General features: G+C 41.4%; 1 protein-coding gene across 6 annotated transcripts in view; it reads right to left on the bottom strand.

Annotated features, from left to right (window-relative positions):
* Nucleotides 1-21,286, bottom strand: part of ptprk (protein tyrosine phosphatase receptor type K) — a 673,497-nt gene that overhangs the window by 406,381 nt on the left and 245,830 nt on the right. For all 6 annotated transcript variants that reach the window (XM_041187665.1, XM_041187666.1, XM_041187669.1 and 3 more), the window contains exons 5-6: nucleotides 15,355-15,470; nucleotides 11,206-11,380 (exon numbers count right to left, since the gene is read on the bottom strand). In XM_041187665.1, the coding sequence (XP_041043599.1) occupies nucleotides 11,206-11,380; nucleotides 15,355-15,470 (291 nt within the window). The remainder of the gene's footprint in view (nucleotides 1-11,205; nucleotides 11,381-15,354; nucleotides 15,471-21,286) is intronic.

Genomic DNA, 21,286 nt, shown 5'->3' with positions numbered 1-21,286 from the left:
AAGTTCATCCATATGATGGACATTGGTTCTTAATAAATTTTAACCTTTTACTGGCAAACGGCTTCTTCAGCTTAACCTGATAAATAGTCCTGTTTGATGGAGCTTTAATTAAATGTTCTATTTCAACTGGAAATCATAACAAAATTCCGCACATTCACAATGAAACTTTCATTTCAGTTTAACCTTACATAGGCTATGTGATCACCTGAGCCTAATCGCAATCTGACACTGCTTTGGATGTGTATTATGGAAGTGATCTAAGTGCTACTCTCATCCTATGTCAGATAAAGAATGTTCAGAGACGATCGCATACAGCTCAATCTCCCAGCTGATTAAAGAGTTGCTTTCCAAGCCAAAAATGTCACATCCCATCATATCAAAGGTTCAGGGTATGTACAAGTTAATGGAGAAATGGATTCAGATTCCATCCTGGATCTTGGGCTTACCCAGTTGTGTTCCTTTATAACAGAATGTGAACCTGATCACTTCTCCATGCACCTTGTTTGAATGAGGCTCAATATATTCTAATTAGTTGCGCAGCAATTTAAATGATTCCAGACATGGATGGTTATTCATCCCAAATTCTCAACCTCCTGACAATTCAGCATACTGGAGAAATGGGGCATCGCTTTCAGTCTGCATGAACCTGTGTTTCCATTATAACAAACTGTTCCCAAATCTCATTGTAAAATATCTATTCAGTATTCCCTGTTGTAAATCAAGACAGCTTTTTAAGCTGATGGCAACACTTCGTTTCAACTCAAAGTATACTCCAGCTGTTCTTCATCTCTCACACTCCTACCAGCCCTTCTTCTATCTCCGTGCTTTATAACATCGGAACACAAATGGGATATTTGAATGCATATCTCCATCAATCTAAAAATGAATGAACATGAAAATTGGCTCCATTCTATTTATCTTATTTCCTCCCAGTCATCCCTCAACTCAACACCCCCTATTCTCTCTTTGTTCATCAACTTTCCTTCGTTTCTATCCTTCCCCTTTGTGATTTACAATTCTTTTCTGTTTTTTATGCTTTCTGAGCATTTCCCAACTTGCTCACTCCCTCTCTCAGTGTTTTGATTCACTTTTTACTTCTCTTTTCACCAAATTATTACCCCTGTCCCCACTGCCACCAACCCCTACCCCAGCACTTATACTATTTTATCTGTTTTCTTCAAATTTTTATCCTCTCCACCTCTCTTGGATTGACCTTAGATGCCACAATTTACTCTGTGCTATTGATAATTTGTCCTGAAACAGTGAAAGAGGCATGATGATACAGATTGACAATGACACATGCCCAAAGGGATAGATACCATAGTCGTGCTTAAAAAGCTGTTTTTTGGACTGGAGAGAGGCATACAAGAAGGGTTCCCAGGGTTCAGTATAAGGACCACTCCTGTTTTTGATACATATTAATGATTTGGATATGGGGCTACAGAGCAAAATTTGAAATTTGCAAATGACACATAACAACTTGAAATTATAACAAATAGTGGAGAAGATTGTAATGGGTATTAACTGGACACAGACAGGCTGGTGGAATGGGTAGACACATAGCAGATAAAATTCAGAGCAAAAATCCTAGTTAATACATTTTGGTAGGAAGAACGAGGGGAGACAATACAAGCTAATTTTTTTTTTAATATTTATTCACAGGATGGGGGCTTCGCTGGCTGGGCCAGTATTTGTTGCCCATCCCTCGTGGCCCTTGAGAAGATGATGGTGAACTGCCTTCTTGAACCACTGCAGTCCATGTCGTGTAGGTATTCGCACAATGCTTTTAGGAAGGGAGGTTTTGACCCAGCAACAGTGAAGGAACGGCGATACGTTTCCACGTCAGGATAGTAAGTGATTTGGAGGGGAACTTTCAGGTCGTGGTGTTCCCATCCATCTGCTGCCCTTGTCCTTCTGGATTGTAGTGGTCACGGGTTTAGAAAGTACTGTCTAAGGAGCCTTGGTGAATTCCTGTAGTGCATCTTGTAGATGGTACACACTGCTCCTACTGTGCATCGGTAGTGGAGGGAGTGAATGTTTGAGAATGTGGTGCTAATCAAGTGGGCTGCTTTGTCCTCGATGATGTCAAGCATCTTGAGTGCTGTAGGAGCTGCACTCATCCAGGTGAGTGGGGAGTATTCCATCACACTCCTGACTTGTGCCTTGTAGATGGTGGAAAGGCTTTGGGGAGTCAGGCGGCAAGTTACTCGTCACACGATTCCTAGCCTTTGACCTGCTCTTGTAGCCACAGTATTTATATAGCTAGTCTGGTTCAGTTTCTGGTCAATGGTAACCCCCAGGATGTTGATAGTGGGGGATTCATTGGCGGTAATGCCACTGAACGTCAAGGGGCAATGGACAGATTCTCTTTTGTTGCAGATGGTTATTGCCTGGCACTCGTGTGGCACGAATGTTTCTTGCCACTTGTCAGCCCTAGCCTGGATATTGTCCAGGTCTTGCTGCACTTGGGCATGGACTGCTTCAGTATCTGTAGAGTTGCAAATGGTGAACATCATGCAATCATAGGCAAATGTCCCCACTTCTCACCTTATGATGGAAGGAAGGTCATTGATGAAGCAGTTACAGATGGCTGGGCCGAAGACACTACCCTGAGGAACTCCTGCAGTGATGTCCTGGAGCAGAGATGACTGTCCTCCAACAACCACAACCATCTTCCTTTGTGCTAGGTATGACTCTAACCAATGGAGAGTTTCCCCCAGATTCCCACTGACTCCAGTTTTGCTGGGGCTCTTTGATGCCACACTCAGTCAAATGCGGCCTTAATGTCAAGGGCAGTCACTCACACCTCACCTTGGGAGCTCTTTTGTCCATGTTTGAATAAAGGCTGCAATAAGGTGAGGAGCTGAGTGGCCCTGGCGGAACCCAAACTGGGCATCAGTGAGCAGGTTATTGCTAAACAAGTGCCACTTGATAACACTGCTGATGATCCCTTCCATTTTAAAAGGAGTGCCAGAACAGAAACGCATGGTAGAGGGGTTAGCGAGCAAATGCCTGAAGATGGCAGGACAGGTTAACAAAGTAGTTAATAAAGTATGTGGGAACCTGGGCATTTTAATAGAGGCACAAAGTACAAAAGCCAGGAAATTATGGAGTCTTGTAGAATAAAAGGAAAAAAACTATGGCTCTGTATCTGAATGCATGAAGCATTTGAAACAAAGCAGGTGAACTGAGAGTGCACATGGAAATAAATAAGGACGATTTGATAGCCATTACAGAGACATGGCCGAAGAAGGACATGGATAGGGTCGTGAATAGTAAAGGGTATAGGACATTTAGGAAGGACAGAAAATGAGGATAAGGTGGAGGGGTGGCCCTATTAGTTTATGATGGTATTAGCACAATAGAGAGGGATGACCTAGGTTCAGGAAACCAGGATGTGCTAACGGTTTGGGTCAAGATGCAAAATGGTAATGGTAAGCAATAACTTGTGGGAGCCTTCTAATAGTAACCACATGGTGGAATGGAGCATAAAAGAAGAAATAAAGGGAGCTTGTCAGAAAGGCATGACAATAATCTTGGGAAATTTTAATCTACATATAGACTGGAAAAGTCAGATGGACAGGAGGAACTTAGATGAGGGGTTTACAGAATGTTTCCAGGATAGTTTCTTAGAACAGCATGTTCTGGAGCCGATCAGAGAACAGGCTATACTAGACTTGGTATTGTGCAATGAGATGGGATTAATTAATGATCTCATTGTGAAGGCACGTCTAGGTAGCAGCGACCATAATAGGCTTGAATTTTACATTCAATTTGAGAGAGAGAGGAGTGGGTCCGAGATTATGTTTTTAAACTTAAATAAGGGCAATTATGAGGGCATGAAAACAGAGCTGGCTAAAAGTACTTGGCAAATTGGGTTAAGGGATAGGTCAATAGAGGTTCAGTTGCAAACATTTAAGGGGGTATTTCAGAATACACAGAATTGATACATTCCAATGATTAAAATGAAATCCAAGGCACAGACTATTTTAAGTGGGCGAGCCAATTAAAGCCTGCCCACTGTGACATCCACCAGGAAGCGCTATGTGCTCAGTATGCAGGTGGGGGCAATTCCCTCAGCCGGGAGTGCGCTCTTTTGCGCATGGGCGTGAAAGAGCGCACATATCTCCCTGAGGCAAAGTGCTGCCTCAGGGAGATCGGCTCCGATTTTAAACTTTTAATAAAAATATTTAAAATTTTTCCCTGTCATGACCCTGTTGTGACACTGTCACACTGAGTTGGGACATGTCCATAAGTTTTATCGAAACCGTTCTTAAAAATTTAAATACCCTCATGAAACCTCATCCTGCCTGTTGATGAGGTTCCATGCTTTTTTCCGAGGCTCGGCCTGGTCTCCCAGCCTGCCCGCCAACCTTAAGATTGGACGGGCAGGTCCATTAATGAGGTTAATTCATTTTTTACTGGCTGTTGACAGTTCGGCGGGCATGCCAAGCTTAAAAGCTAAATGACACGGGGTTATGTTGGGATGCACACCCGACGTATTCCCAGGTCATTTTATGCATCGGTGAGCGGGTCCCGCCCCCATTTGCCAGCCGGAAAATCCTGCCCCAGGAAATGGAAGGGATGGAGGAACTCAGGAAAATTACAATCACCAGGAAATTGGAACTAAGTAAATTGTTGGAGCTGCGGGCTTGACAAGTACCCGGGTCCAGATGGACTTCATCCTAGGGTCTTAAAAGAAGTGGATAGTGAGATAGTTGATGCATTGGTTTTAATTTTCCAAAACTCCCTAGATTTGGGAAAGGTTCCTTTAGATTGAAAGATAGCAAATGTAAATCCATTATTCTAAAGGGGAGGGAGACAGAAAGCAGGAAACTACAGGCCAGTTAGCTTAACATCTGTCATAGGGAAAATATTAGATGCTATTATTAAACAAGCTTTAGCAGAGCACTTGGATAAGTTCAAGGTAATCAGTCAGGTTCAACATGGGGCAGGATCTTCCAGTCGGCGAGCGGGGGCGGGGCTCACTCACCAACGCATAAACTGATGCGGGATGACGTCGGGTGGAACTCCCGACGTCATCCTGCGTCATTTCCATTTTCAGGTTGGCAGAGCACAGCCGAGTCAGCTGCGCGCCCGCCGACGTGTCAACAGACTATTGATGCCATTGAAAAACTAATCGATTCCAGCACCTTTTGAGGAAGAGAGTTCCAAAGAGCGGGATGAAGTTTCATGAGGGTACTTAAATTTTTTATTAAAGGTTTCAATAGAAGTTATGGACATGTCCCAACTCATGTGACAGTGTCACATGAGGAACATGTCAGTGATTTTTTTTTTATCATTTGCATTACAAATTTTAATTCCGAGCTGATCTCCCTGAGGCAGCACTTAGCCTCAGGGAGATCTGTGCGCTCTTTTGCTCGCATGCACGAAAGAGAACACTCTCGGTTGAGGGAATACCCACTTCCCGCAAAGGGAGCGCATAGTGCTTAACTGGCACTCTCACATAAAATGGTGGTGCGACCCAATCGGGGGCGATGATTGGAAGTGCACCCACCCGTGCCTGCCCCCACACTTGCCCCCCCACAACGGTGGGAAAATTTTTCCTATGGTTCTGTGAAAGAGAAGTCATGTTTAACAAACTTATTGGAGTTCTTTGAGGAAGTAACATGTGCTGTGGATAAAGGGGAACCCGTGGATATAATATACTTAGATTACCAGAAGGCATTTGATAAAATGCCAGATCAAAGGTTATTGCAGAAAATAAAAGCTCATGGTATAGGGGGTAACATATTGGCATGGATAGGAGATTCGCTGGCTAGCAGGAGGAAGAGAGTAGTCATAAATGGGCCTTTTTCAGGTTGGCAAGATCTAACAAGTGGTGTGCCACAGGGATCAGTGCTGGGATCGCAACTGTTTAGAATTTATATTCCGATGAAGGGATGGATAGGATGGTTGCCAAATTTTCTGATGACACAAAGATAAGTAGGAAAGTAGCTTGTGAAGAGGACATAAGGAGGCTACAAGAAAAATTAATAGGTTAAGTGAGTGGGAAAAGATCTGCCAAATGGGGTATAATGTGGGAAAATGTAAAATTGTCCATTTTGACAGGAAGAATAAAAGAGAAGCATATTATCTAATTGCTGAGAGACTGCAGAGCTCTGAGATTCAGAGTGATCTGGGTATCTTAGTGCATGAATCGTAAAAGGTTAGTATGCAGGTACAGCAAGTAATTAGGAAAGCTAATAGAATGTTATCATTTATTGTGAGGAGAACTGAATACAAAATTAGGGAGTTTCAGCTGTACAAGGCACTAATGAGGTCACAGCTGGAGCACTGTGTACAGTATTGATCACCTTATTTAAGGAAAGATGTAAATTTGTTGCAAGCAGTTCAGAGGGTTACCAGGCTAATACCTGGAATGGGCGCGTAGGACAGACTAGGCTTGTGTTTGCTGAAGTTTATAAGAGTAGGAAGCGTCTTGATTGAAACATATGAGATCCTGAGGGGACTTGACAGGGTGGATGTGGAGAGGATGTTTCCTCTCGTAGGAGAGTCTGGAACTAGGGGTCACTGTTTACAAGTAAGTGGTTGCCCATTTAAAACGGGAATGAGGCAACATTTTTCTCTCAGAGGTTGTGACTCTTTGGAACTCTCTTCCTCAAAAGGTGCTGGAAGCAGAGTCTGAATATTTTTAAGGCAGAGGTGAATAGATTCTTGGTAAACTAGGGGGTGATAGGTTATTTGGGGTAGACAGGATGCAGATTTGAGGTTACTATCAGATCAGCCATGATCTTATTAAATGGTGGAGCTGGCTCGAGGGGCCAAATAGCCTACTCCTGCTCTTTGTTCATATGTACATAATTCTGGGCTCCAGGAAAGGCTTTAGAGAGGGTACAGGTGAGATTTAGGAGATTAGTTTCAGGGATGAAGGATTACAGTTACTTGGATAGACTGGAAAAGCTGGGGTTAGTATCCTCTGCTCAAGGGAGAACAAGAGGAGATTTGACAGAAGTGTTTAAAATCATAAATTGTTGAAATAAGAGTAAATGAAGTGAAAAGGTTTCCAATGGCTGACGTGTGGATAACCAGAGGGCACAGATTGGCAAAAGAACCCAAGGCAATTGAGGAAAAACTAACACAATATGAGTGCTTTGCATTTGGAAATCACTATCTGATGCCTCCAAAAGGCAATTGTTAAATACTGGAAGCAGAAAAAATTGCAGCGATATGGGGGAAGGGGGAGGGAGTGGGACTGTTCTTTAAAAGGTCCCGCGCAGACTTAGTGGATTGAATAGTTTCCTCTCTCTGCTACAATTCAACGAAACAGATATAGCCAGTAAATTGAGTCTGACATTTTAGACTTTGATAAATCACAGAATAAACGTTCCATCTGTTTGGTATGGCTGCTTCTGGCTTGAGTTTTGTCTTTTTGTACACATTTTCAAATAAATTAAGGTTAGCTTTGCCATAAGTACCTATGAGGAGATGGCAAGGCTATACTGTACTCAAAGACAGGCAATCACACTGTGGTTGAGCTTTAGCTGCAAGGTACACAACATTAACATTACTTTCAAAATGCTATGTGCCCTGAAAGATACTTTCATACCAACAAGACTTAGCAAACACAAGACGGTTTCATAACTCAATATCATCTGTTTGCAATACAAAACTTATGGCTAAGTATACTGTGCTTGATCTAGTTTTTATTTCCTCCAGCACCAAGCATGCAAGATCAATGCTCCTGAACACAAGAGGTCACTACAAAAAATTTTTTTGTTTGTTACAGACAAAAGCAAAACTGCTTTAAGCATATCCTGTCACTGTCTGTTAGGAGGAAAAGTCACTAATAAAGTGCTGCCCTTTGGTCATCTTTGACAATGGGTAACGCTATGCCACCTCTTATTAAACATAATCCATATCAGTGGACCCAAATTTCTTTTAAAATTATCATCTTCTGTCTCTGTGTAGCAGGATGTCACTTTTATAGCACCATTGAGATATCGGACCTGTCAGTGCAGTTAATTTTCAACTTAGTCTCAACACCAGGGTTTCTTAGCCTGAGGCTATTTTTTACTACACTAACAGGATTTATTTTACAGTTATTCAGATCAGCAAGGAGAACTAATATAGCTGTTCAAATGGAAACCAACCAAGACACATAAAAAATCTTGATTATGCAGCAGTTTCCAACATTTGTTGCAGAATTTCCAATTTAATGTCTAAGTTATTTAATTAGTTTACTGCATCATATAATCTGGATAGCCCTCCGTGCTATTTCACCAATTTCCCCAAGACAAGAAGCAAGTTGCCTTCCTTTGCCCCAAGGTAGATGTTACTGGCATGGGAAATATTCAAGGGAGTGAAGCAGACATAATAACACTGCAAATAAATTGCAGCTATAGTTGCCTAAAGGGCAACCTTGATGATTGTTTATTGTCTAGGATGCAATATTGGATTACTCAAAGCTATGTTTTAAGTGAATGTGTCATTCTGGTGAGCATTACAAAACAATTTGACTTCAGTTTTGTTAGCATTTCTTCTAACAAAAGAGATAAACTAACTATCTTGTAGGGTTGATTTTATGTTCTGAATATTCTGCATCTTCCAAACAGCTGGAATAAAGCCTAGTTCAATTGTTTCTTGGAAAACCATGTACATCTCAACACAGAAGTGTTGTGCTATTGTAGATAAGTAGTTCTGCACATCGTATCCTATTCCTACATCATCTTGGAACCTTACAGAAGAGCCACATTTGGTGTCAGGAACAGTACGATAAAGGCTGTATCACAGGCCATCATTCAACTCAATAACAATGGGCCATATCCTCTGATGCCAACAATGACAAAGGTTGAGAAGTTCGCTGTTGTTGAGTATCAGGGCCCTTTAGAAATTCTGACCGCACATGAGCAGTAATTGCCCGGGAAGTTTAAACTTCCGGTGGGCACATTTGCACTGTCTGGGCCCCTTTGAGAATACTGGCCTCAGTATCAGAGCCTTGGGCCTGTTGTACAATGATTACAATACTTACTCTAGTATTATCCCACTGTTAATTACTGGCATAGGTCACCCCTTAACCTATCCCACACACCACCCCAAACCCCTCCACACAGGCCCAAATGTCCCCCGTGACCTGACTACTCCCCACCCATCCACTCACTAACTTAGTCACAAACCCTCGCTAATCCCACCCACCCACCCACTAATTCTCACCCCAATTACCCAACCCACTAAAACCCTCAAGATCTTTAAAAACTTAATTGAACATAGAAACATAGAAAATAAGAGTAGGTCGTTCGAGCCTGCTCTGCCCTTCAATGTGATCATGGCTGATCGTTTATCTCAACGCCATACTCCTGTGCTCTCCCCATGCCCCTTGATGCCTTTAGAGTCCAGAAATCTATTTCCTTCTTAAATATATTCAGTGACTTGGCCTCCACAGCCTTCTGTGGTACAGAATTCCACAGGTTCACGACCCTGATTGAAGAAGTTTCTCCTCATCTCAATGGCTAACCCCATATCCTGAGACTGAGACCCCTTGCTCTAGAGGCCCTCCCTCCAGCCAGGGGAATCATCATCCCTGCATCCAGGTTGTCCATCCATCAGAGTTTCATACATTTCATAATGAGATCCCCTCTCATTCTTCCAAACTCCAGTGAATACAGACCAAGTCAGCCCAATCTCCCCTCATTTGAAAACCCTGCCATCCCAGGCATGAGTCTGGTGAACGTTCATGTAAGAAGCAGGGCAGGGCCAGTGTCTCTTCCAACCACTCAGGACCCACCTCCCCACCCACCCATTAAATCCTGGCCCTTTAAAAACAGAGACCTTTAAAAACTTACCTGAACACAACAGCTTGTGTTTTAAAAGGGGGGGGCGTGGTCTCTCCGCTTGGCATTGCTGCTGCAGCTGAGACAGGAAGACCCAGCTGCGAGGGCAAAAAAAGGTAGGTCCATAATTACCTTCACAGCCAGCGACGATTGCCCTAGCATTGCCACTGACTGGAAGATCTGGCCCAATGTTTAGGAAATGTGTCAATATGACAGCCTTATAATTAGCAACACTTGTAACTTGATTAAGACATATGAAACAGCAGCAATTAAATAGGTGGGATGATCCATAACCCAGACACTTTTACTGTCAAATTACAGGAATTAATAATGTCCTGAGCCATCAACTTAGATGCCCATTGCTTGATAACCAGTTCACATTGGATCTTGACTAGTTAAAGGCACTATATAAATATAAGCTGTTGTTGTAGATTTCTAACAATCTTTAAAATTGAACTAATAATCATTGAAGATTGAAAGGTTTTGGTATCTCAGAGTGTCAAGGGATATGTGGAGTGGCTGGGAAAGTGGAGTTGGAGTCCAAGATCAGCTATGGTCATACTGAATGGTGGAGCAGGCTCGAGAGGCTGCATGGTCTTCTTGCGCTCCATATATGTTCTTAATTTTTTGCCATCCTTTGCCATACAATGTAATAGAGAAGAAAATTTTTTTTTTGCGGAGCGTATTTGGGAATAATTTATCTGGAGGCAGGGATGGGGGAACCAGGGTGGGAGGGAACCAAAATTTTACGGGTTGTGCTCAGATTACACACAATCCTCCAGCATGGCCCAAACTGAAGACTGCAAGATCAATAGGAGGGAAATTTCATCTGAACAGGCCATGCAGGAGTATGCTCCATGCACCTTGGGACATCCACCCACTACAGTCGGGGAGGAAGGTCCACAGTCTCACCTCCTGTCGATTACACAGGAGTTCATATTTTTCTGGGGACAAAAATACTTCTCTTTGAGATCCAGACTGCTTTCCAGGTCCAGACCCTGCCAATGGAGCCCTCATACACCTTTCAGAGGCCAGTACACTTCATTTCACTCAACGTACCTGCCATATCCCTGTCCAAGGCCAGAACCGACAATTCACAACTCATTGCCAGCTGTGTCATTTTTTTTTTAAATGGTAAACAGTAAAACCTCCCCCTCCCCAACTCCCAAATACATACAAGGGTATTCAGAATCTGAAAAAAAACTGAGGGCAGCCAACAAGACCAGGTCGTCATTATTTGCCTTGGGGTTTCACCAGTCGCCCAAGCTCAAATGGCTAATTTCATGGCTAATAAGTTACTGAATCTGACAAACAAAACCCATGGAACCTTGAACACTGTTCAAAATAAAATAATTCACTAAGGGAACAAAGATGCTTGACACAGGTATATACTTAAAAGCTAAATTTACAATACCTCGAACAATAAGCTCAGCAAAATTCGATACACCAGAGCCCCTTTCAGACTGAGTCACACAACGGTACAAATCTTGATCATTCTTTTTCACTTCTTTCAATTTGAAGGATGCTGCAAACCGCCTGTGATTTATATTCTTCGTCTGAGCAACTGGTATGTCTTCCCCATTTCGCCTCTGATGAACAGAAACATTGAAAGTGTTACTATTTCTTGTTAGTTCCTGGAATTAAATTAGAGATTAACAGTTGACAAATGTGAACAGTACTAAATTTATTGAGCACATTTAACAGGCGTCACATTTAAGAATCTCAAAGTAGAAACTTGTATTTCTCTCTCTCACACACAAGCCAACTCTTTTTTTTAGTAGAAAATGCCCGGTTATTTTTCATTCGGCTCCTGCTCACAATGTGGTCCATAGCATCAACGCACTGCAAATTTGACATCCCATTTAAAAACGGAGTCCAGGTCATAAATTACATTTTATTCCAATCCTGTGTTAACAAGACCAACTGACTGATTGGGCAATTATAAAATTGCACTATTTATTTTAGCTTTTAGTAACACTGATTTCAGCCAGAGCAGCATGATGAGGGATAGTAAAAAATTGCCTTACCGCCCAAAAGCTTAACTTGCTATTGTATTGGGCAGCTTTGAGTAACAAAATGCATCATTTATAAATAAAGTAATTCAACAGTCCTCATGGGGGCACACTTCTGCCTCCACTCGGCCATCTTCCATTGAAAAGTCTGACATGGCTGCTGTTTTTCCACAGAAAAGATTACCACAGCATGAAGCTTTCATGCCACTGCATCCTTCCAAGCTCGCCAGGAGATCCCTATCACTTCAGGCAGTCTGCAGTGATTATACCAGTGAAGTAGCCTCTGCTAGATTTGATGTCACTCCTTATAAGCAGGTGAGAATTAAAATTGCTTTGAGACATGATTAATTCTTTATACCCTCTGAACCTGGTTTAACAAGTCACCCAGTTGGTAATTCAATTTTTGAGCATTTACATCAGCCAACAGCACAGTGTCATCCATCACCACCACTGAGAATGTCCTAAACCATTAACAAGATAAACACATCAGAAGTGGAGGCACAGTGGCATCAACATTGACTCCAGATCTGATGACTTCAGGCTTGAATTCATACAAGGAAAGATCACCACTTATCATATGTAGTTGAGAATGTCAGTGTGCACAATTATGCAATAGCAGGATAGGAAGCCTCCATGAGCAACCTCATCCTCAATGTCAGAAGAACAAGGGGAAAGTCTAAGGTTTTTTCAAGTGACTTTAGCTAGAAGTGCTGAGTAGAACCTCGTCAAGCATGTTCTGATAATCATACATGTCAGTGTCCAGCCAATTTAGCTCACTCCAAATGAAATCACAATGTGGCTTACTTACTGGACATAGCAAAGGTTATAGCCCTCACAACATCTCAGCTATATCAATGAAGACCAATGCAGCAGAGCTAGCTCTTTGCATAGCCAAGATGTTCCCATATAGTTATGACACTGATAATTACCCAAGTGTCTAAAATTATCCAAATATTCCTTATCCAAATATATTAGGGCAACTCTAACCTTGCCAGTTGCAGCCTCTGGTACCTCAATACTTTTGATTCCAAACAGTGAATGCCAGATAGCCATTTGATCACGAATATGTCACAGCTAATCCCCAGAAGGTTCTCTTGCAACATCACCATCAATATACAATTTGCAGAGATTATTGTGCTAGAATTTACTCTTAAAAGTTTAAAATAACCCCCAAATACATTATATATTTGAAACACTGCTCACTAATTCAACCACAAAGCAATGAATTAATATGATCCCTCTCTGAGAGTTCATGATCACTTAGTCCCTATAGTAATACACAGCTCCTGGCAATACTTACACCCTACCAGGCTGGTTCAAGAGAGAAATCTTTTCACCCTTGGGCTGCTGTAACCACACACAAGTTGCAATTCAATTACTGAATTGACATTTATATTAGAAAGCAGAATGAGAACAGATTTTTTTTAATACTGCCTAAAGTTAGTCATTAAGTTCCCAGTTATAATTTAGTTTTTGACAGTCCATCCTGTCGTAGACCATTTCTTAATGTATTCCCTCAATGGCGTGGTCTGAGAGAACATTCCATCAAATACATCAGAGAAGGCATATTTTTAATGATATAGCCAGCTATACAGTCTTTTCAGTAGTCTAGGAAGTTAACATGCAACTCAAATACGGCTGCCTGAAACCATCTGGGGTTAACACAAGTTTGCTACTTGAGGTACCTACTGACTTAGCCTAGGTGACAACACAAAATGTTCTTGACCTCTGATATGTTAAAGTTGAATGTTACCCTCAAAGATACTCAAGTAACCTTGGTTTAAGTACATGAATCCAGTGCTCTGAATACATAGATTTAGAGCAACCACCCTTTCCCAGTAAGAAAATATTTTTCTTGAAATTACAAAAATAAACTAGCTTTTAAGATGCAAGACCCTTCATAGCTTTCACCTCTAAACATTTCTATACAGGATGTTATGTGCCCAAGCACTTGATTTTTTACTCCATGGGCAAATTATACTTTCTCAATGAAAAAAAAATCAGATCAAAATTTTTATCATGTATTTTTGTTTAAACCAAAAAATTGTACATTGAGGCCATACATTTACTTCATCTTACTGTTGTTCACAATTAGTGTAATTTCTACAGAAGGAAGAAAAAGCTGCAAAATGCCAATGATGATGAAAATAATCAGCACAATGAAGATACAATAGCAGGGTTTGAATCAATATGAAAATTTAGTCAACTTGCAAAAACCATTGATATCTATTTGTTGAAGAGATAGCACATCTAATAATTGTCAGACAATTGTTCTTTTTCACAGTTTAAATTTAATTTTTAATAAACAAACATGCATGGGTTTTGGAAACCATGTGCAATAGAGCATGCATGATTTTTTGATAACGTTCTCAAGATCCTGTTGCAATTTTTATCTTGTGCAATGTTTGTGACACCATTTTATAACATATTGAGCTGGAAGTGACCCAAGCAGTTTGGCAGGCTTTGTGGTCAGATAGCTATTTTAGAGGAATAAACAGTGGAGGCAAAATAATCCAAATGATCTACAGATGAGTAAGCATGATTTCAAACAAAGGCAAGATAAATTATTTACCATAACATATTTCTGTAATTCAGATTCTCAAATAATTTTTTCCATATTTTTAAAGTTTAAAAAGAATGAAAACTTAGGCAGCTCAATTTCTCAATATGATCATTATTTTTCATGACATTATAGTGAAATGAAACTATTTTCCCTACATGTCCTAATGCGGAACTCCATCCTTTATTTCATCAGTGATCTAAGAAATTGTTATACCAGCTGTGCTTCAAAAATTCAATGCCATTTACCACAAGAGTAGTGGTTCTTCCAGAAATCAAATTAAAACCAGTAACATACCATCATGAAGTACAACACCGAATCTGTGCCATTTGGAAAAAAAACATTAAGGGGGATCTCTTCCCCCTCAATTCCTGCCAATCCTTGGACAGGATGCAAATGTCTTACTTCAGAGTTTTCGAAACATGCTCAAATATCAGGATCGATATATACATGCATCACAGCAAACCCCCTACAATATATAACAAAAATTACTCCCCACGTTGTAAACCGTCAACTTGAATCATGCATCAGTTGTGTGCATCTTTCACATCAATGAGAAGTTCCCATCTATTGTGTTTCATTGTTTTTATCAGTTTTTGGATAACTCTAACAATGACCACACCCCCAGCTGTAATTTGCAAAGCAATGATCAATTCCCCCACTAGATTTCTGAAGCCAACAGTCATTTGAGTCTCATTACAAAACCTGAAACAATGTTGCTTTGGGGTAATGTTCTGAATGTGACATGCTGTGTTCTACTAAACTACACCCCAGATTGCAGATTCTTTTGGTGTTCGCATATAAATAACAACAAAAACTATAAATTGAACTACAGTTCAGCTACATAAAATTTTGAAGTGGAAAAAATCTTAACTCATTCTTAACAGTTTATTGAGAAAGTGAGCCTAATACAGAAATTAATGCCAGCTTTCTCTGTTTTTGTCGGTATGAGTTATTAAAATAAAGATGAGAATACCGTATCACTACTCACCTGAAGCCACAGCTTGTTATTCCCCGTATCCCTGCCTGTAGCAATGCACTGAAATGTAGCATTTTGCCCTGCATTTACTTCCACATCTCCGAGTCGCAAGAAGTGAGGAGATTTGTCTGTAAAATATTAACATTTTGACATGTTCATGACAAAGGTCATTTCAATTTGGATGTGTGTTCCAAGTGTGCAGTACACTGCACTCACTGCTTTGGTTTCATTTAAACATAGTACAGAGCACTATCTTACAACATATACACTAATGGCACAGAGTACAGCTGTCATCAAATTTGAATATAGCCAATTATATGGTGACTTAAGTCTTCACCAATGCCAACACCATCACTGCCCCCAGCAGAAACAAATGATTTTAAATGCTGGGTTTTGACAGTGTATTAATCAACAAAATGACTGAATTCCTATTATTATTTTTTATTTCATAAACTTGTTCTACTTTTTTGCCCAGGTTTCCCAGAAGAAAATTTTGGCACATTCAGTGGTGAATAGCAGGAGGAGGCTCCACAAATACCCCCATCCTTGATGGATGGAGGAAGGCCCAGCATACAGTGCAAAAGAAAAGGTTGAAGCATTCACAACTATCTTCAGCCAGAAGTGACAAGTGGATGATCCATCTCGGCATCCTCCCAAGATCCCCAACATCACAGATGCCAGTCTTCAGCCAATTCAATTCATTCCATATCAAACCAAGAAATGGCAGACTGCACTGAGTACAGGAAAGGCTATGGGCCCTAACAAGATGCTGGCAGTAGTTCTGAAGACCTGTGCTCCAGAACTAGCTGGACCTACACCTAATAGCTCCAGTACTACAACACTGTCATCTTCCTGGAAGACTGCCCAGGTATGTGATGTCCACAAAAAAAAGGGACAAATCCAATATGGCTGATTACAGCGCTGTCAGTCTACTCTTGATCATCAACAAAGTGATGAAGATGATGTCATTGACAGTGCTATCAAACAACGCTCACACCAATAATAATCTACTCAGTAGTGGTCAGTTTGAGTTCTGCCAGGGTCACTCAGGTCCTGACTTCATTACAGCCTTGGTCCAAACATGGACAAAACAGCTGAATTCAGGAGGTAAGTTTGGGGAGATTGCACTTGACATCAAGGCAACTTTTGACTGAGTATGGTGTCAAAGAGTCTTAGCAAAATTGAAGTCTATGGGGGTTAGATGTTAAAACTCTCAGTTGGTTGGAGAGTGATATCGAGCAAAAAGGATGGTTGTGGCTGTTTGAAACCAATTATTTCAGTCCCAGGACAGCTTTGCTGGAGTTCCTGAGGGTAGTGTCCTAAGCCCAAACATCTTCAGCTGCTTCAATGACCTTCCCTCCATCATAACATCAGAAGTGAGGATGTTCGCTGATGAGTTCACAGTGTTCAGTGGTTGACTCTGAAATGCCCACTGAAATGGCCTAGCAAACCACTCAGTTGTATCAAACCACTACAAAAACTAAGAAAATGAACAAAACCGGACAGACTAGCTGGCATCGGCCTAGACACCAGACAAACGTCAAACTCAGCCCTGTCGATCCTGCAAAGTGCTCTTTACTAACCTCTAGGGGTTAATGTCAAAATTGGGAGAACTGTCTCACAGACTATTCAAGCAACATAGTCATCCTCATGGAATCATATCTTACGGATAATGTCCCAGACACCGCCATAATCATCCCTGAGTATGTCCCATCTCACCAGCAGGACAGACCCAGCAGAGGTGGTGGCACAACGGTATACAGTCGGGAGGGAGTTGCCCTGGGAGTCCTGAACATCGTTTCTGGACCCCATGAAGTCTCATGGTGTCAGGTCAAACGTGGTAAGGACCTTCCTGCTGATTACCATTTACCGCCCTCCCTCAGCTGATGAATCAGTGCTCCTCCATGTTGAATAGCACTTGAAGGAAGCACCGAGGGGGGCAAGAGCACAGTGGGGGACTTCAATGTCCATTACGAAGAGTGGCTCGGTAGCACCACAACTGATCGAGCTGGCGGAGTCCTAAAGGGCATAACTGCTGGACTGGGTCTGCAGCAGGTGGTGAGGGAACCAACAAGAGAGAAAAACATACTTGGCCTAATCCTCATCAACTTGCCTGCTGCAGATGCATCTGCCCATGACAGTATCAGTAGGAGTGACCCCAGCACAGTCCTTGTGGAGACAAAGTCCTGCCTTCACATTGAGGATACCCTCCACCATGTTGTATGACTCTACCTTCATTCCTCCATCTTACCTTAAGTTAAAGAGACAGTCTCAAACAACCTTATAAACTTTGTATTTGTAACACCATCCCTAACAACAGAGAATCTAACCATCCCCCATTAACATTTAATGGCTTTATCATTGCTGAATCACCCAAACATCCTTGGGGTTACCATTGACCAGAAATTTAAGTGGACTAGCCACATAAATACTGTAGTTACAAACACAGGTCAGAGGCTGAAAATGTTGCTGAGTAACTCACCTCTTGCCTCACCAAAGTCTGCCCACCATTTTACAAGGCTGAACTCAAGAATGTGATGGAATATTCTCCACCTGCCTGTATGAGAACAGTTCTAACAACACTCAAGAAGCTCAACACCATCGAGGACAAATCAGCCCATTTGATAGGCATCCCAACCAACACCATAACCATTAGCTCCTTCCATCACCAGCACCTCTAACACCTAGAAAGACAAGGGCAGCAGACGCATGGGAACACCACCACCTTCAAATTCCTCTCCAAGCCACACACCATCCCGACTTGAAATTATATCACTGATTTTCACCGATGCTCGGTCAAAAAGCTTGGAACGCCCCTCCTAACAAAACTGTGGATGCCTCTCCATCAGATGGAGTACAGCGGTTCTAGAAGGCAGCTCAAGATCACCTCAAGGGCAATTAGGGATGGGCAATATATGCTGGCCAAGCCAACGATGCCCACATCCCATGAAAGAATCACAAAAAAGTTGCAGCCAAGCCAGCTGAGAGAGGAGCTACTCACAGGTTTGTATCAATGCCATTCGGAATTTGTAGCTGGAAACATACCAGGGGCAATTCACTGCTTTCTAGAAAAGCATGATTTTGGCCTGTAGGTTTCGCTGGACTATAGCGTGACAAGCTTTATTTTCTCAGTTAGATTTGGCAAGCCACAATTTGAAAGAGAAAAAAAAAACAACTTTGAAGAACTAAGTGTGGGAACTATGGATTTTTTAAAATATTCATTCATGGGATGAGGGCACCAGTGACTAGTCCAGCATTTATTGCCCATCCCAAACTAACCCTTCAGAAGGTGGTGGTGAGCTTCCTTCTTGAATGGCTGCAGCCCATGTGGTGCAGGTGCACCCACAGTGCTGTTAGGGAGGGAGTTCCAGGATTTTGAACCAGCAACAGTGAAGGACAGCTGCCCTTGTCCTTCTAGACGGTAGCAGCACTCATCCAGGCAAGTGGAGAGTATTTCATCACACTCCTGACTTATGCCTTCTAGATGTGGACAGGCTTTGGGGAGTCAGGAGGTGAGTTACTCACTGCTGACCTGCTCTTGTAGCCACAGTATTTATATAGCTAGTCCAGTTCAGTTTCTGATCATTGGTAACCCCCAGGATGTTGATAGTGGGGTATTCATTGATGGCAATACCATTGAAAATCAAGGGGCGATGGTTAGATTCTCTCTTGTTGGAGATGCCTGGCACTTGTGCAGCATGAATGTAATTTACCAGTTGTCAGCCCAAGCCTGGATATTGTCAGGTCTTGCTGCACTTGAACATGGACTGCTTCAGTATCTGAGTCACCACAAATTGTGGACATTGTGCAATCATCAGCAAACATTCCCACTTCTGACCTTATGATGAAAGGAAGGTCATTGATGAAGCAGCTTGAGCTGATTTGCCTAGGATCCTGAGGAACTCCTGCAGTGATGTCCTGAAGCTGAGATGATTGACCTCCAACAACCACAACCATCTTCCTTTGTGCTAGGTATGACTCCAACTAGTGTAGAGTTGCCCCACCCCCAATTACCATTGACACCAGTTTTGCTAGGGCTCCTTGATGCCACATTCGGTCAAATGATACCTTGATGTCAAGGGCAGTCATTCTCACCTTACCTCTGGAGTTGTACTGGAGATGACCTGTGCATGCATTTGTTAAAGATACCTCCACGCCTTGACAGAATTGTTGCTCAGCACCAGCTTCATATTAAGCGAAACAAACAGGTGCTCAATGGTATAACTATTTTTTATACAGAAAAAAATACTGTACATTACGGAGAATTTTTATAACAAGGGAGCAGGGTCTTGGAAGCCAAAAAGTTCAAATTATTGAACAATAATGAACTGTCTTAAAATGATAGATAGGCAGCTACAAAATAAAAATATATGTTGCACTGTTCAAAACAAAGAAAACCCTAGAGAGTTGGAGTTAGGTAGAGGAGTTTGTAAAGCACAGAGCAGCCCCAATACATGAATGGAAAATACAAACATATGACTGTCATTACAAAGAAAATCACTATTTGTATTTTCTTACCTTTGGTGAAAGTTTTTTCTTTGCATTTCAAGTGTTAAAATTATTTAAGTTGAGTCACTAGAATACTCTGGGGTTGGGGGGCACGGGGAGATGGCACTATGAGGGGGAGAGAAGGGAGGGGTAGGAAGAAACTGTAAGGATATTCACAAAGAAACAACCTCTGCATTCTTCTTTTCTCCCCAGACCTGATATACACAACTAGAGGGATTAATTTCTCTGATTATTGAATTATTATGAAATTTGACAAGTTGGTGCTGCAAACAAAATGAATGCAAGACAGCTCTCAGCACACTCATTTTCAACTAACTAAAAGTGTTTTTTCTTTTTGGTTCAAATATAATGAAGGTTTTTTAATTAGTATTAAAAGAAATCCGGATGAGAAAACAACACGATAACAAATACTTTGATTTCCATGCGTTTTTTTGAAAACAATTGTTTAATTGTAATATCTTCCAAAGTGACAAATAAATCAACACCAGGTACATTCATCATATTGATGTACTAATTGTGATTATAATTCTACCCACATTACTTTGGATTGAGCCACACTAAAAACTCACTTGATGTTGAGAAAACGCTGTAGTCCCAATATGTAAAGGTCCTCCAGTGGTAGACTAAATGTGTGCCACATTACAGTACTACTTCTGATTCCAAATGGCCTACTGTTGGAGGCAAGGGAACTTCAGTTGAAAAATAAACTCTGCTGCTCTACATATCGTGTAGAGGATTATAAGGATCATGGGGTTGGGGTGGGGAGGGGGGTGAATCTTCCTTTTCTTAGTCTACTGCTTTTGACCTGTGCTTTTCGATTTAGAGGGGTAGAGAGGCCCTAGGACTAACTAAACTACATATTACTTTGATCTGACCCCTGGCATTTATCTTGCGCCATAGTGATTGTAGCATGCAATTAATATAGCAATGAATACATGTACTAATACAACTCATGGCTCCACTTACCTAGCATAAAATCTGAGTGCTACTCAGTATCCAACTGTGCACACAAACAATAGCATTGAATTCCATACTAAATTGGAAAACACAGTTTGTGGGATACTCTTCATAATTTTTTTATTGTTTCAGTATCTTTGCTTAGCCAATAATATTTGAAGAGACTAATCAGCTGTTATGTTGCTATTATGAAAAGCATTTTCTGATGTGTTTGCTGCTGCTTCATAACAAAGACATTCAACCTAATTGCTGCCATATGAGTTTCCTGGCCGTGAAGTTATGGTTGCTGTTATATCAGTAACTGGGCTGACTAAAATTACTTTACTATATGGAATCACAGGCATACTGATGCACATATATGGCATCCATCAATACAAATATAGATATGAATAGAGAATGCCTTTCCGTCATTTTCCCCCCTTAAAATAAATCAAGGTACCTTAAGGAGAACCTGTGAAGGCTTCTTAATGCTTTTGTG

This window comes from Carcharodon carcharias, chromosome 5 (genome assembly GCF_017639515.1).
Source record: "Carcharodon carcharias isolate sCarCar2 chromosome 5, sCarCar2.pri, whole genome shotgun sequence".
NCBI classification, from domain to species: Eukaryota; Metazoa; Chordata; class Chondrichthyes; order Lamniformes; family Lamnidae; genus Carcharodon; species Carcharodon carcharias.
Note: the sequence above shows the minus strand (reverse complement) of the source record. Positions and strands in the feature narration are given on the sequence as shown.